General features: G+C 46.5%; 1 protein-coding gene across 1 annotated transcript in view; it reads left to right on the top strand.

The window, feature by feature from the left end:
* STK32A (serine/threonine kinase 32A) overlaps positions 1-17326 on the top strand; it is a 91287-nt gene extending 73961 nt beyond the window's left edge. The window contains exons 9-13 of the mRNA XM_081136455.1: positions 5147-5263; positions 7510-7635; positions 9070-9198; positions 13314-13378; positions 13764-17326. Coding sequence (XP_080992581.1) covers positions 5147-5263; positions 7510-7635; positions 9070-9198; positions 13314-13378; positions 13764-13857 — 531 coding nt within the window. The 3' untranslated portion in view covers positions 13858-17326. The remainder of the gene's footprint in view (positions 1-5146; positions 5264-7509; positions 7636-9069; positions 9199-13313; positions 13379-13763) is intronic.
* Positions 17327-17917: the final 591 nt, after the last annotated feature.

Here is a 17917-nt window from a genome sequence, read left to right as displayed (position 1 = left end):
ACTCATTCATTCTTCTAGCTATGGGGCCAAGCATGTGAGTTCACATTGTCATGCAGATAAAATTCAGTAAATAATGTGAAGACTATAAATCCCCAGGGAGGGGAGATCAATATGCCTCACTAAATAGTTTGTATAAATGTATTTGTTTGTTTAAAGAAAAGCATTTTGCAGTCACGGTACAAGACTCTAACTCAGACACGCTTCCCCAAGGCGAGTGTGAATTATTAATACAACACAATTTATGCCCTGACTTGTTGGATTCCTGCCTGTCATTTGGCTCCTGGGTTCTGGGTTCAGTGGCAAATTACCGTAGTTTTTCTTTCAAAAGAAACATTTCTTAAACTAAGAAAATGCCTAGCAAGAATTTTCCTAAGAAAATATTTTTTCTCCCCCCCATATATTATTATTTTTTACCTCTATTGTGGTTCCCTGTTATCTATCTGATGGATCAATATTGTCAGATTCTTTTTTTTTTTTTTTGCTTCAGAAAGGCGAAGAAAAGTCACTATTAGGTTGCTGTATATATATATGAGACAGAGACATTTAAGTTCTACTCTCAGCAAATTTCACTGATACAATACACGGTGTTATCAACTTTAGTCACCAGGTTTTACGTTAGATCCTCAGCCCCTGTTCATCTCAGAGCTCACAGTTTGTACCTTTTACCAACTTCTCCCTATTTCCCCCTCCCCGTAGCCCCTGGCAACCTCTTTTGTTATCTATGTTAGACTCCACATTATAAGGGAGATCCTACAGTATCTGTCTTTCTCTGTCTGACTCATTTCACTTAGCGTAATGCCTTCGCGATCCGCCCATGTTGTTGCAAACAGCACGTAGATCCCTCTGTCCCACCCTTGCCCAGCCACCTGCTGACGGACGCTTAGGCTGTTCGCGCGCCTTGGCTTTTGTGAGTGTGCTGCGGAGAACGTGGGGGTGCAGTTCATTCTTCTAAAGCACAGATGTGAGCTTTCACCAAAAAAATAAAAATGCTGCTGCTCCCGGTGCTTTGCATATTCACACACATGAGCGTGAACGTTTGCGCACGCGCACACACACACACACACACACGTATACACATACACACATATACACACACATGCACCCTTCACATGACTTACCCCACCCAATGAATACAAGCAACCTTCAGGTGTCTTCTCTGCCCTTTAGAACCAGATTAACTTTTCAGATTTTGCTTCAACTTGATGACCCTGACTCAGGATAAACTCACTTTGGCCTCTTCGGATTTCCCCCTCTCTCGAGGCATCTTGGGCCTTTTTTTTTTTTAACCTCATGTTCCTTTACCTGTAAAGATATTTGCCAAGGTCAACCCTGATCTTCCTAAAGAATCACTCAGATTCGTTTGGGAATTGCCAAATTCAGTTTGAGTAAAGTTAAGGATGTGTCTTGCAAGACCTGTCGGGATCTTTATATTCACTGTATGTTGATCGTTTCTGAGAAAAGACCCGCCGCCATTAGACTGCCCCACATTTCTTTGCGGGGCAGGCTCTTCTCCAGGCCTTTCTTATTCAAACCCGGCCCACTCTCATGGCCCCGATGACAAGGCCCATCTCTGAAGGAACCTTCTCCGATCTCTGGCTGAAATGCTCTGTAGCTCTCCCAAGTATTTATGCACTTGATTTCTCTCATGACCCTTCTGAATTTAAAATTATTGGAAAATATAGAGAAGCAGAAAAATGAAGGTAAAATCAGCCATATTCACTAAGGCAGAGAATATTCTCAATTAAAAAATTAACCCCTCCTTTGGCCTTCCAGTCCCACCTTTCATTATTAACAGTCAGCCATACTCAATTCCAAAGCTTTTTTATTTTTATAAGGCTAATCTATTTTCACGCACAAACCTATGTACATTATCATTGTTTTAGCAAAAGTAAAATATACTTTATCTCTCTCAGACTTTTTTCCCAATGAAGATCAAATGTAGCACTTTCTAGATCAGAACACCGAAATCTGTTTTATTTTTTTAGGATTAAAGCCACTTTGTAAATATATTGCCCTTGTAAATTTTTCCAGGCATATCGATTTTTATGTTTTTCTCTCTTCTATGTCCTGAGACTGTAAATTCACGAAAGGCGAAGCATGTTTCTTACATACTTCAGCAGTAGCCACAGTATTTAACTAGGTAGACAGATGTCTAGTGAATGAATGCAGAAGGGAGCCTCTACAAATCAGTTCTGACACATTCCAGGAAGAATCACCGAGTAGGCTGCAGGGAATTATGTTTCAAAACGGAGCTAATCGGAAGAAATGAAACACAGCATTTCATTACGACCATTAGCACGACTAAACCAGAGAAAGTGTGCTAAACAGTCCTTTCTCCACGCTTACAAATTCTTATTTACAGAAAAATACATGCCTCCAAGAGAAATGTGCTTGGAACCATCCCCGTGGTCTCTGAGCTTGATCACGGCTGCGATGAACCGGTCCCCTAGCTGTGACCTGCTCTGTCATCTGTTTCCCAGCTGTCATTGTCACTGTAAAGGCAAGGCCCGTGACTTTTCTGGTTCTGTGTTTTCCATAAGTATTAGCTTGTCATAGGGACGCATGGAGTTTTGCCCTAAGTGTACATTCCTCGCAGTTCTTGCTGTGTACCCCTGAAATATGATAGCACAGAACTCCACTTTCTCCCACCTACACTCTACCTTTTCCACGTTGTTCATTATTTATATTCTCACTTAATTTCTTTTTTTTTTTTCTAATATATCTTTATTGATTTCAGAGAGAGGAAGGGAGAGGGAGAGAGAGAGACAGAAACATCAATGATGAGAGAGTCATTGATCGAGCCCGCAACCCGGGCATGTGCCCTGACCGGGAATCGAACCCCGATCGCCTGGATCCTAGGTCGACGCTCAACCGCTGAGCCACGCCCGGCCGGGCCTCACTTAATTTCTATGCTGCCTTAAAGTTGTTCGATGCATCCTGGCATGGACACTGTAATTTCCCTTTGTAGCATGAATCCGTTCACTGACGTGTGAGAGTACAGTCTCTATAACCCCCTGTGGCTTCCCTAAGGAGACGATAAGCTCCACCAACCTCGAAATCATGTCTGTCTTGTACTTTATGGTTCTTCATCCCCAATGCTCCCTAGAGCTGCTGGGACGTAGTAGGCATTCAATTAATTTTTGGTAAAAGACGAAGTATATAAACCTAGCCGTTAATGAATTAACACGGATTTTTAAAATTTAGAACTAGATAAATAAGTCATTGTATAAGACAAAGGCAATTGGACTAGTTTTAATAAGCTGATAGGCCATGAGGATTTAAAAAAATATATTAAAAACCAGTCGCACGGCCTTCTGAGTAAACGAAAAGGAAACACTGTGAAGCCAGTTGCTTGCGGCCTTCATCAGCAAATGATTCATCCATCAAATCATTTTGTGATTTTAGATGGTTAAGAAATAGTCGGTTAGGAAACAGCACGGAATCCAAGGAGGAAATTGGGAGGACGTTTACATGCACACGCACGGAAGCCTGGACACCTTGTACCCCAAACCTGCCCGCCTCTTAATGGTTCCCGGGGAGGAATGTCACGCAGGGGCCCTGCCCTGCGCCTGGTCAGCAGCCAGGAAACGCTGACGTTGCTGATGAGGTGCCCAGCTCGCCTTTTCTGATACCGGGTTCAGGGTTCGTGGGTTATTTCCACCGTGTGGTTACTGCGGCCAGAATTAGCTTTATTCCGTCTTGAGGGAGGAAAATCCACGACAGGTGTGTTTAGACCTTGCATAAAAAAATGCAGCCTGGCCAGTCTTGTTTGCAGGGGCCACCTCCTAGCACTTCGTGGTTCCCTGAGTAAGTGGCACTGGCACATGGCTCATCCTGCTCGTCGCTGTCCACATTTACATATCCCCCTTTTCCACCCTGTCTCAGAAATAATAAAAACCTCTCTCCTTCGTTGTTTCTAATATGCTAGCCACTCTTTCGAGAACATCAAAGGCTCTGTGCCATTCGATTTTCCCAACAGTCTCGTGAGGTGGTTCATTGTACAGATGAAGGAACCGAAACTCAATTTGAGTGACTCCGTTGAGCCCTGAAATTTTCTTGCCTTCAGAGCTCAAACACGCAATTATTTTACCTTTTAAGACTGATTTACAACAGGGAAATAAATAAACTCCTCCATGTCTTCCAGGTTAGTTCATCAGTCCACAGTCATTTACTAAGTGTCTCCAAAGGGCCAGACACTTGGTACATGCCCATGTTCACATTAACCGACCCATTGCTGGTTAATCCAACATGGAAATTTTGTTCCCTCAACAAACACATGTAATGAGCACCTGCTGGGTGCTAGGACCCATGGGGAAAATGTGAGTATGCTGTAATCTCTGGTTTTGAGTAACTCCCAGCTCACATAAAAGAGAAAATCCCAGGGTTGATTCCTTCATGAAACAAAATTACTACAGGGAAAGGCTGACCTCTAGTGGATGTTTGTGAAAAGTGTAATAAAGCCACTTTTTTTTATGCCCCCCATAGTCCCAGTTAAAACTATAAATGAACCTGGTTCTGTCCGAAATAAAAATATTTTTGCCTCACAGTAAAGCTTGCTACCCCGCTCCATACAACCAGGGACTCGTAACATTCGGACAGGGTTGAGGCCTTTTGGGTAACTTTCTACCCTGAACATATTATGATCCAAACAAGTGAAAAGAGGCATATGGTAAACTCTGGATCGTTTTAGAATCAAACTAACAATTGTTTAAAACTTCAACTTGCTGAGCACGTGTCTAATGGTTTAAAACTTCACCTTACTGAGCACGTGTCCAGTAATTTATGAAAATACGTTCATAGGTTGCCTCACAAAACAGTTCCAAATTAGCATCTCAGAGGTGGGTTTAGCCCACAGGAATGTTTTGTTTGGCCGAGGGGAATCATCAACTTTTACAGATTCTGAGATTTCAAACGAAACCATAGATTTTTCTGGTGTCTTTTTTAAAAAGTAGGAGATCTGGCCACACGGGACCATATGTGCATTTGCCAACAAGAGTACCAGCTGGAGGGGGTGAGAAAATGACACAGAGATTTTCCTGGTTGAAAATTTAACTTGGTTGAAAATTTAACTTGGAAACCTTTGCAAAGCAACGTTTTTTCCTTGGACCCTGTAAACACGAAGCCTCTCCTTCCTCTCTCCCTTAAGAGACCCTACCATATTCGCTCCAGTACTTCCAGCAAGGAAATTGCCCACATGTTTGAGATGGCTGTTGTGTCCTACCCTTCTGCCTGGTCACAGGAAATGGTGTCACTTCTTAGAAAGGTAAGGAGATGAATTCCATGATAAACGAAATGATAAAAGCAGCAGGCTCTCTGGGTAGAGCTCAGCGCACAGTGTTGGAGGCCGCCCTGACCGTGGACGTTTCCAGCGGGCTCTGCGGCTAAGAGCTTTCAGACACGTGGCTTCAGTAGGCAACGCACGTGTCCTCCTGTATGTCCCAAAGTCACCCCAAGCGCAGTGTGTCCAAAGGGAGTTCTTGATCTCTCTGTATTTCCTGGGCTTTCTCCAAATTTCCCTGTCTCGGCAACTGGCCTGTCCGTCCGTCACTTGTACAAGCCAGAAACCAGAAACCATTCATCATCCCCGTATCCAATCCATCACCAAGTTCTGTAATTTGACCTTTTAAATAGTCTTTGAATCTGTCGCTTCTCTCCACCCCCATTGCTGTCTTCCCAGCCCTGCAGCCATCAGGTCTTACAACTGCTTTGCCCTGTGCACTTTTTTTAAATCCTCACCTGAGGATATGCTCACTGATTTTAGAGAGAGAAAGGGGGGGCAGGAGGGGGGGAGAGAGAGAGAAACATCAGTATGAGAGAGAAACATTGGCTGCCTTCCACATGCTCCCCAACTGGAGACTGAACCCACAACCTAGGCATGTGCCCTGCCCAGGAACGAAACCTGCCACCTTTGGGGTGTGGAGCAGCTCCAGCCGTGCCACACCGTCCAGGGCACCCCGTGCAGTGTTCCACATTTCATTCTGCCCCATAGTGCTCTGTTCAGAGCAAACTGTGTTGTCTTCCCATTGTTCTCAGAGTAAAGATCAAAGTAATTTGTATGATAGAAAAGTCCTAACTACCTCCGGGTTCATGGCAAACGCAGGGTTTGTCATGAAACACTTAGAAATATTTTCAGCAATTTGCTGTTGCTGATGCCTCTAAGCACACGGTCAGTGGACCCATCTCCCTGAACGGGTCCAGGCCTCTTTGGCGACGCTGAGTTCAAGTCAAGTCCAGCTGCACGTGGTGTGCGGTTCCACACGGGCCAGGCACAGGCGCACCACGTACTGGGTTCGGTGGGTTAGAAATTAACAGAAGCAAGTGAACCAAAAACTAGCCCTTCTGCGTGTTTGAGGACAGCCTTGGGCCTCAGCTCAAGCATCGCCCCCTGGGGAGGCCTCCCTCTGCGTGAGCTCACGCAGCACTTCCCTCCCCCAGCCCCTTTCTTAATTTCAAGTTCTGTGTCGCACGTGTGTGCCTCTTGGGTTGACGATCATCGTCCTCCGGGCTGCGTGAGAGCATCTGACCTGTTCCCCGTCGTATCCTCAGGCTCCAACACAGGGCCTGACAGGCGGGGACATGGGGCGCTTGAATGGACAAGCTGCCTACGTTCCCCAGGGTTCAGAACAGTCGTGGCGGGGGCTCAGTCGCGTGTCATGATAGCCTGGGAGGAGTAGGGCCCCACGAGGTGAGGGTGGCCCTCCTGCAGGAAGGGGGACTGCGCCGGTGGTGGCAGGTCAAGGAAAGGGGCTGGGGAGTCAAACCTGTGTCTCTCGTCTTTGGGGTCAAGTCCCCCGTTTCAGAACAGGGACATTGCCATTGGTCATGTCACAGATGAATAGGGTGGTCTTCTTCCATGAGCACATTTTCCTCAGGTCCAAGACAGCCCTCTTCACCCTAAAATTCTACCCTGGCGACCCCAGCTTGTCACCTCCAGGACAGTCCTCAGGAGGAATTACCGTTTCTCGTTTGAGCCACAGGGTTGTGGAAGTGTTGTTGGCTCTGGGGTGGTTACTGTTGGGAGGCGCGGGGGGGCTCTGTAATCCCAGTTCATAAAACCCAGAGCTACGGCAGTTACCTTAGTTACATCTTCTCTGGGTCACCCCCAATATATTTCGGTTAGTTGTAAAAACGGCAAACGTTTTTAGTGGGAAATGAAGTTTTATAAGGCTGCAGCCTTATGAAATAGGTTATTCTCCCCTTTCTACAGATGGGTAAACTGAGATTCAGAGAACCAACTTGCCCACAGTTAGGAAGCAGGGGAATCTGCCGTGAAAGATACGTTTGACTCAACAGGACAAGCTGTTTTCACTCCCCGCACTGCAAAAACCAACTTAAAATTGATTTTAACTGGGCATTATCCGCGCTATTTGCTCGTGGGGTTAGAGAAGGGGAGCGCTGCCTTATTTCCTTCGATCCTACACTTGAAAACATCTAGAGGGAATGCGTATGATTTATTTTTGCCTCGTTTTGACTTTCCTCGCGATCTTAATGTTCCTATTCCACTGGCAGCTGCTTGAACCTGACCCGGACCAGCGGTTTTCTCGCTTGTCTGACGTCCAGAACTTCCCGTATATGGATGATGTGAACTGGGATGCAGTTTTGCAGAAGAGGCTCGTTCCGGGATTCATTCCTACTGTGAGTCAATCCTAACAAATCCATAGGACCTCTCACCAGTGCCTATCCCCCGTGTGCCAGATGCACAGCTGGGCTTGTTAGAGGACCACACAGGGGCTAAAAACAACTCAGACTTCTATTTTACAGATGAGGAAACTGAGGCACACACAAAGAACTTGGCCACCAAAGGGCCCCATGCTAGCAAGCAGCGGAATTGGAACTCTAACCCAGGCCTACCTGTGCGCAGTTCTGGCTCCTAACCGCTTTCTGTGCATGCTTTTCAGGAAGGGAGCCCTAAGCCTCCTAATACGTAGACCTCACTTAACGTCATCGATGGGCTCTGACTTTTAAGAGAAACAACATAGAATGAAACCACTTTTACCACCGGCTGATTGACATAAACCAGAGTTACGTCCCCACACATCTCAATGCTAAGAGTTCAGCTCCTCAGCCCTAGAAGGACACAAAACCTCAAGGACCTGCTGCTGTCCTTTCCAGGAATCTGCTAATTGAGAAACAAAGGGGCCACCTGCAGTACCTTCAGCCATAAAGATAAATTTTAAAAACACGAAATTCACACACATGAAATTAAACACAAAGAAAGACAGAAAAAACAATGCTTTCTCCGATTCCAAACATGTAGGAATTTGTATCCGTGGGGCTCTGTGAGTCCCGGGACTGAAAACGGTTAGGGTTGGGGTGAGGTGTTCGTTCTTACCATTCATCCCTCTTATAGTCGTAATGACTGAGAGCCGTAGGGAAAGAATTCCCACTGCGGGGGTCCCCGGCCCGGGGCCACCCGTGGCCGACTGCAGACCGCTGGTGAGAGCCAGAATCGGGGTGCAAGTGCACAGTGAGACGGCAGTGCACTGGATTCTGGGGGGTGGAGAGTCTACCTTTTGGAGCGACCAGACGTTGGGGCCAAGGACTTACCGGGCTACTCTGCAGGGTCCAGTAGGGGCAGCTGGTGCCAGGTTGACCCATGACACTAGGCACCCCCTCCTGCTGCTTCCAGACCCCGCACCACTGCCATTAACCGCCAATCCTGCGCCCAGGGACACTCCACCTCCGGGTCTGACCTTTCTGTGAATCGGAATCACCTGGGGAGCATGTTCAACGTGCAGTGTCCTGGGCCTCGTGCTCAGAAACACCGACGGGAGGAGCCTCCCTGGGACACGGGGACGCTGAGCAGACAGCTCAAGCGAGTCCAACAACCCACACGGCCCTTGGGACACACTTTGAGACACAGAACCCCAAAGCTCAAGCGTTAGAAAAATCATTGTCGTTTGATTTCAACTCACAGGAGGCTCATTGGGAGTTTAGAGAAATAAACAAAATATAGCCAAACTTACCCGGTACCCCGGGGTGCTCCGCCAGGCCCGCGTGCGTTTGCTCGGGTGTGGCTCGGGAATGAGCCGGGGGTCCAGGGAGTGAGCCCGCCTGTCTTCCTCGCAGAAGGGCAGGCTGAATTGCGACCCCACCTTTGAACTTGAAGAAATGATTTTGGAGTCCAAGCCTCTTCACAAGAAAAAGAAGCGCCTGGCCAAGAAGGAGAAGGAGCTGAGGAAGTGTGACTCCTCGCAGGTGAGCAGGTCCCTGCGGCCTCCTGGGAGCCTTCGGGGGGCTGCTGCTGGGTTGGGAGCTTCTGCTGGGAGGTCACCTCAGCTCCCGGCTTCGCTGCCTTGTGGATGCGCAGGGAGCTGGACACCCAGGCAGCCCTGGGGACCTTGACAGCAACGTTTCGCGACCTCTAACTCTGTCGTGAACTTCATTCCGTCATGACGTCCTCCCAGCTCTCAGTTCACAGTCGTCAGTGTCCCGGGAGAGACTCTAATTGGCCAAGCCCAGGCCAGGTGACTACCCCGAACCAATTTTCAGCGGGCAGGTTTCCAAGCGCAGGCATACCTCGTTTACTGCCCTTTGCTTTGATGCTGTTTTTAACAAACCGAAGGCAAGACCCTCCACCAGCAAAAAAATTGCAACTCGCTTTATTGTGATACCCGCTTTATTGCGGCACTCGCTTTATTGCGGCACTCGCTTTATTGCGGTGGTCTGGAACCCGACCCACAGCGTCTTCAAGGCCTGCCGTGCACACATGGCTCTTTGGGGCCTCACTCCTACTGGGAGCAGCCAGCCCTACAGGTGGTGTCCGTTCTTTGCTACAAGCAAAATTTCATGATATCGAGGCTAACAGAAGTAGAGAGCAGAAATGATGGGATTCTTATATGGCCAAGCACTATTTTTGGATTTTAGGCTGAGCTGACTTTGTAATTATATTATTCTGTCAGAGTTAGAGCTCAGATTTCAATGCAGTAACTTATAGGGACTCAGTAGGATTTTATACATGTGGTCCTATGTGTTATAATGATGGTGAAGTAATCAACATTCACTTTGCGTCTAGTGGTCACCCATCCATCCATCCATCCATCCACCCACTCACCCACCCCTCCCTCCCTCCCTCCCTCCCTCCCTCCCTCCCTCCCTCCATCTATTTAGGCTACTTCTATTGAGAACCCATTACCTGCCAGGTCCTATGTTAAATACCAGAGAGAGTTGTAAGTATGATTCTTGCACTCGGTGACATTCCTGTTCTCAAAGACTGTATAGTCCTGTGGTGATGATAGCTCTGCAAACAAGTAAGAATGCTCAGTGTCCTTCATTTCTCTAGTCCTCAGGAACCACTATACCCTTTAAAGGCCAACCGAAGTCGCATCCTGTTAGTTCACAGGCTGGCCTCTTGCCTTACGTGTATTCTAGGGCCCTGCAAAGGGTGCTCATCTGTGCCACAAGCCAGCGGGCTTCGTTCTCTTCACTGTGACCGTCTTCCCTTGAAGGATCTCTTCTTCGTATCATCCCCAACTGGCGTCTCCAGACTCACTCCTCTCTATGTCCCTACACAGTTTGACTCGAGCTGGATCGAGGCCCTGAGTGTAGCAATATAAGATAGCATCTTTATTGCACATTTCCTACAGCTTTAGAGACAGCAGCAATTTGCAGGTAACAGTTTACCATGCCTGCTGGGCTCCCCATGGTGTGTCTCCTCTTCTCGCCCCATCCTGTCCTTGTCATCCTTGCCCTCCAACCACATAGGCCCTGAAGTGTCGGACCCTCAAGCACGGTAGGTTTCCTTCTTCAGGACCCTCGCTCTTCCTTTTTCCTGAATGTTCTCTTGGATCTTCCCATAGGAGCCTTTGTCTCGTCCTTTCCGCCCTTAATGCCACCTTGTCAATGATGAAGTCCAGTCACCATCGCTCTCCGAGCCCCTATTTTTAATTCCTTCATGACATTAACACCGTTTATAAGTATTTTACTTATATGTTTGTGTGTTTTTTCCTATTCCACTAAAATGAGGGCTTCTTATGGGCAAAGACCAGGTCAGTCTTACACACCATTATCTTCCTGGAACCCCAACCTCAATAAGTGGTTCAATACATTAAAAGAAAGAAAATGTTATAACTGGACAGTGGAAACTGGACATTGCTGTTCTTAGAGCTGCAAGGTCAAATTCCACCCATGGGACATCTTCCCCTGGTCCTTTGTCCTGGTTCTTACCTGCCCAGCCACCAGGTTGCAGCAGCAAGTCTGCCTCCCTCCCTCTTACCCACAGTACAGTCCCCAAATATTTTCTAATACAAACGAAAGGAAAAAGCAGTCTCCTCTTTCCCCCAGGTCTCATGCCAACCTTAGAACCGTTTACCAAGAAGTGGCTCTTCCTGTGATAAACACACACACAGGCCTTTACATCACTGATCAGAGAAGTTTACATCCTCTTGGTCTTTTTGTTTTGTTTTTAACATTTTTATTCTGGGAAACATATATAACAAAAAATTTGCCATTTTTAAGTGTACAATTCAGTGGCACTAAGTTATTCACAGCATTTTGCAGCCACCACCATTTTCAAAATTTTTTATTACTCCAGGCTCCCTTCAATTTCTTTCAGCAATGTCTTTTACTTTTCAGAGTATAACTCTTTCACAGCCTTGGTTAAACTTTTCCTAGGAATTTTATTATTATGGATACTATGGAAATGGAATTTCCTTAATTTCCTTTCTGGATCATTGATTACTGGTGCATAGAATTAACTGATTTTTCTGTCAATTGTGCACACAGGAACTCTGCTGGACTCGTTTATTAGCTCTAGTACTTTCTTGTGGGTTCTTTGGGACTTTTATTACATGTAGGACCATGTTATCTGCAAATAGAAATAGTTTTACTTTTCCTTTCCAGTTTGGATGCCTTTCTTTTTCTTGCCTAATCGCTATGTCTATAGCTCCAGTACAATTCTGAATAGCAATGGTGAAAGTGAGCATCTTTGTCTTTTTTCCCACCTCTGGGAGAAAGATTTTAGTTTTGATCACTGAGTATTTTGTTAGCTGTGGGGTTTTTGTAAATGCCTTTTATCATGTTATATTTTATTCAACATTTTATACATATATATATTTATATAAATGTGTTTTATTCATATAATACTTTATATTATTTTATTATATATATATTTTATATAAAATGTTTTATATATGCATGTAATATTTATATAAATACATATGTGTACATATAGAAATGTACATATATAAAAGAAAATATATAAACAATATTATGTAAATATATCTTAAAATATGTAATACTTTATATGTTTATATATTTATATTTTATGTAATATTTTAGTGTTAAAATAGTTTTTCTAAAATTTTAGAGCAAAGCTGCTGTTCCTATGAGCTCTCTCAGATCATGTTTCTCCCAAAGCTTCATGTCCCCCCTGATACTAGAAACCCTCAGGGTTACCAGGACCCCTGGTTAAGAATAAGAGGAGGCAGAGTCTTATCTCTCCTTTCTTTTGTTCCCCCCACCCCCCCAACCCTTCTCTGAAATTTTTTTTTTTATAGTTTCCTCTCTTATCACTTAATCATTTGCTCATGAAAGAAAATAAACGCTTCAGTACTTGAGGACATAGTATTTTCTAATTCCTAGAGTTTTTAAAAAATGAACGAATTATATTTTTTCCTTGGTGAAGAATAGTTTTCATCAGAAGTACTTTGGAAGTACTTTGTTGCGGACTTCTAACACATTGGACCTAGGGCTGCACTGTCCTGGGCCAGAGGAGAACCTTTTGTTTTTTTGAGATTCTGTTTTCTCATGATGATGCCAAGTCCTTGATTGGTGTTGAAAGCCAGACAGTGAAACAGCAAAGCAAGTGATGCGCGTGTCTGTGAGAAACTCAGATAAAGGCAGCTCTGTTTGCTGCCACTGAAGTCTAGCCCCTGAACCCCAGCGAGGTTGTTGAGGGGAACATTCGATAAGAATTTAGGGTGAAGAGATGTTTCCAGGCTGTTTATTAAATTCAAGTAGAACCTCCAACCCTTTCACATGAGGGCCAGGAGATGACAGGTAAGTGACCAGCTCGGTGAGCCCTGTCCCCAAGGACATCAAGGTCATGAACCGTAACCCAAGTCTTCCTTGCTGGCTCACTGCGGGGAGCAGTGCTGATGTGTTTTACCCTCTTGCTGTTTTTCCCCTAACTGCTCCCCTATTGTTCTGGTTGGTGTCTCACTCCTGCTACGAGCTTTGAGGGAGCGTCTGTTCTGAAGATGCATTGACTGGGCCATTCAGTGAACAGACGCTCAGTCGGTTAGTGGCTGCTGGAGGACCCTCACTGATCTGCTCACGCTAATTCTACTTTCTTTTCTATGTTCACCTGGAAGACGTGCCTTCTTCAAGAGCACCTTGAATCGGTGCAGAAGGAGTTCATCATTTTCAACAGAGAAAAGTAAGTGAGCGGCTCCTGCAAGAACAGCAGCCCAGGGAGAATGATAGTGTTTCAGCCAGAATTCACTGGCAAAGCTTTAATATATTTTTAACATTTTTATTCATTCTGTTTACAAAAATGGTGACTGTCCATAATAGAACATTTGGAAATTTCAGGAACCCTTTTTTCTTGTAAGAGATTTCAAAGGTTGTACTAGGTAAACAAGCTTCCAGCTTCTGTTGATGGGAAGGGCCGAGGAATTGGGACTTCAACATTTAATATCTATGATGTTCTTAAGAAGGTGTCCCTGACCTCTTTACAAGTCACTGGACTTCATGCTATCATTTCAAATGCTTAAATCTCTCTTTTCAGTGAATAAACCCTCATTTCTTTTCTTCTTCTTAAGAGTAAAAAGAGACTTTAATAAAAGACAAGCAGATCTGGCCTTCGAACAAACCAAAGACCCACAAGACGTGAACGGCCAGAATAACAACCTGTGAAGTCGTCGACATCTTCTTGGGACGTTTCCTGGCACCTCAGGCCAGCAAGTTCTGACTCCACATCGGGACGAGCTGATAGTAGTTCTCTCCGCACACCTCACACACCTTAGAAAATGTGAATGCCTACCTTTGGAAGGAGGCGGCAGGATACAAAGGAGAGTTCCCTGGGCTCCCGGGGAACTGGTTGCACCATTAACAAACCGAGTGACCTTGAGCAAGTCACGTAACCACTTTTTCTGCTTCGGTTTATTCTAAAATGAGAGGGTTATACTAACGAGCTCTATTCTGCCTTTTTTATCACAACCAGTCTGTTATCCTAAACAGCCTTTATTTTTATTTCAAAAGGACTATTTAGATATAGGTTTTATTTTTCCACTCCTCCTAGTTACACTGTGACACATGGGCAAATGGACGTAGGTGGGTGACTGAGTGAGGCTCTTCAGAGCTAGAAAACTTCATAAAGAGGTCACCGTCCCCAAGCCTGATTGGACAGCAATAAGGAATTCAGTCAGGAAGAAACGGATGGGACCAGATTGAAGTGACACAGACTTACCTGGACCTTCCAGTGCTGTGCCGAAGTCACACATCACATCAGCTTGTCCCAGCCAGCAAGAGCCGGCTACGCACACCTGTCCCAATGCCCTGTACAGCGGTATGAAGGTGGCAAGTTGAAACTGGTGATAATGGGCATTTACACCATGGGAATTGGCCAACATTACACATCAGGGTGTTTCCCCCCGCATCCACCAAGCCATGTGTTAACTATTTACTAGCACACCACTTGCCTTCTAGTAATCATGATCCTTGAGAGCTAATGGTCCTCCTCAGATTATCGGAGACCTGCGTCTGGAGGGGATCAGGAAAGATTTTGGTCGCATTGAAAGCATGTCCACCTTGTAGTACAGTGATGTGTCTTACATAGGAATTACAGTCTCAGTTAGAATGTGAGGAGAGTTTAGACAATAGTAAAATTTACCCTTGAAAATTCCCTGAACTTACCCACAATGTATGGTGGGCATCTTGTCTTAGTGAAGCCCAGGGCAGCGAGCCACTGTTTTTGGTTCATTTTGATTTTGTTTTCCACTTTTACTTTTGGCTGATATCAGATGAATCAAAAACGCTGAACCAATCGTACACGCATTTATAGAGTAGAAATGCACTTAGCACCGGGACCCTCACGTCTGCGAGGTTAGGGTCGTGGAACTAAGGGACCGCCTCCCTGCCTGTGCTCACTGCAAGAATGGCCGGCGGAATCGCCCAATTACTAGAAGATGGTTGATGTCTCACTGCTTTTCTTTATATTTTACTTATGTATTTGTAAAACACCAAGTTTGACTCACCTAAGTGAAGTATGCATGTCATGTATCTCCTCTCTCCTGAAGAGCTTTGCAGGGAACTATTCGGGGCACCTACAGATGCCACTAACTAGGGAGTCAAGAAGTGAAGAGTCTTGGCGGGAGGTTGTTTTAACCTCTTGGCACCCCTTTTATGGAGAGTGTTGGCCTCACCAAGATGGCAGTAAGCTGGCAACAGGGGAGACCAGACTGGCCCATCTGGGAAAGCAGACAGATGGACACAGGCAGAAGCGGCAGCTGCGGCCACCCGCAGGGCCAGACTTTCCGGGAGGGCATTTGCACCAGGGCATCTCGGCGTGGGTAGAAGCCGGTGCTGAATTTTAACTCGGCATTCACAGCAGTCTCCTCGCTAAGCTGATAGGCCCAGGGTTCCTGGTGGAGCCATGACACGGGCCTACCTACTTTAACAGCACAGGATCTAATTTTGACAAGTGGCAAGTGGTAGGGATTTGTGTTAGGAACTAAAGCCACCTCGTTTGTTCTGCTCAGTTCCCTTTCTCTCCATTCTCCACAGAGTCTATGCTATTTCATTCTTCTCCGAACACTATAAATTCTAAGTGCTTGCCCTGGCTCAGTTTCTCCAAGAGGGGGATGGGTTGGCAAGATGACCAGATTCTGCTCCAGGGTGTCAGGGGCCACTGGCATGTTTACCAGCTTCCACCTTTCATTTGTCTTGGTTCAAGCCCTGCTGCGCGTGGACTTAGCCCCGAGTCACCAGTTCCCTCTCTTGCTCTGACGCTGTGAGCTTCAACCCAAAGGGGAGGCTTTGGGAACACTCTGCAAAGGGCAATGGGATTGGTAAGGTCTCCATCGGGATGGAAGCTGATCATTTGTACCATTTCACGTCCGTACAGTTTGTAACGGGATGGGGACCCGATGCAGTCACTGTCGCTTGAATCCCTGGTTTTTATTTCCGGTGAGCTGCGCCCAAAGCAGCTGGACGGGCGTCCGGGAAGCGTGGACACGCTGACCGGGGAACACAGCCGCCTCTGAGAGCATCACGCATCTCCAGCCTCCACCAGGCTGCAGCCCCGCAATGTGGCCTCAGTTACAAAAGGCCTTGCATCCATCAGTGCAGAACTGGTTATATATAAACTCTTTCCACCGCTATCCATTTTAAACATTAGGACAATCCCGTTTTCCAAACAACAAAAGGATGCCCAAATCCCTACCACTTGCCACTTATCAAAATTAGATCCTCTGCTTTTTTCCCATAAGTTGGACTGAAAGTTACTATCCTACCTTGTGTCTCATCTAGATTTGTGACAACCGAGGCTCAGGGCTAAGAATTTTAGAAAACGGTGACTACTGCATTTTTTTGTCTGGTGTTCCTGGAATCCTTTCCTCCTAACAGCTTCCTCCCATACCTGTGTGGGTCTAAAACGTCTGAGCAGGTTTTGAAGACCAGGAGCCTCCTGCTTAGAACAACTCTAGCTAGTGCTGCGGCGGGTCACTCACCCTGGCGCGTCCACAGTGACCTCTGGTGGCTGGACGGGGCAGCGGAGTCCCGTGACCCTGGCCTCAGCCCTGACTGGCAGTAAATGCCCTGCTCGTGGCAAACACCCCTCCAGGGCAGCACTAGTTTGGGCTGAGATCAATGCTAGGGCAGGAATGAACGTCGAGCAGTGCAGGGCACTGCTAAATTAATTCAGGAATTAAATTAATTAGCGGTTAGGCTTCTTCCGATAGGAAAGTTTTAACCAGAAACGACTAGACTTTAGATCATCCTAGGTTGCTTAGATTGAATGGACAAATAGCTATGGATTAAGAATGGCACTACAGCTGGCAGGGGCCAGCGGCTCTGGGCTGGACCAGTTCTTCCAAAGCTGAGTGAAAAGACACGGAAAGCACAGCGGGTTTGTGTCTGCACCCAGTCGTCCTTGCATCACATCTGCACAAAAGCCCGTTTCCTATTCTGTCCGCCTGGGATCACTGCTGCTTACACGCTCTGTGTGTCTGATGGTAAATACTCATGTTAAACCTCCAGCTCCAAACTTCGGTTGCCTGCGCTGTTGGAACAGGCAGCCCTTGGGTGGGAAACACGCCATCTGTTCAGCTGCAGCGGCTATAATGTCAACGTGCCTGCGTGTAGTAAAATGTCTTCTGTACACAGTAAGCCACTGACCCTTCTTTGCCGGGTGTGTGTGTGTGTGTGTGTGTCGGTTTTCCCTAGAGGAGGGGTGGTGGTGCCATCACGTGTTCTTTCTTCCATTCCTGCTACGAGGAAAGTCCTTTACCAGGCATGCTGGTAATCGAGATGATCTTCTATAAACTATGGGCTGTGACACAATTTAATCCCCATGTATAAAAACGCAAAATCCGGCCCCTCCAGCATTCACACCTTAGGGAGCACAAGCCGGAATTCCAGATATTGCCCTTCAGCGCGACCATGAGCCCTGGACACCTTTATCTAGCCCTCTGCCTCCCACCCCTCACCTTTTTTCCCTGCTCCATCCCACCCACCCACGCAGCGGGTGGACGCTGCAAGGCCCGTGCTCTGGGAAAGGAAGGTAAGAGCAGCTCTGAACTGCAGCTGGAAGCACCTTCTGCGTTAGGAGGGAATAGGGGCCTTCAGCTGCCTCTCAGGCGCACAACAGCTTAGCAGCAGGCCAGCTGGTCCCCCGGGCTGGTCCTGGAATAAAGAGGCGCTTGTACGTCTCGTGGGCTCCACATGCTGGGTGCCCTGAGTCCAGGTCATGTTCGGT

This window comes from Miniopterus schreibersii (genome assembly GCF_964146895.1).
Source record: "Miniopterus schreibersii genome assembly, chromosome: 4".
Lineage (NCBI taxonomy): Eukaryota > Metazoa > Chordata > Mammalia > Chiroptera > Miniopteridae > Miniopterus > Miniopterus schreibersii.
Note: the sequence above shows the minus strand (reverse complement) of the source record. Positions and strands in the feature narration are given on the sequence as shown.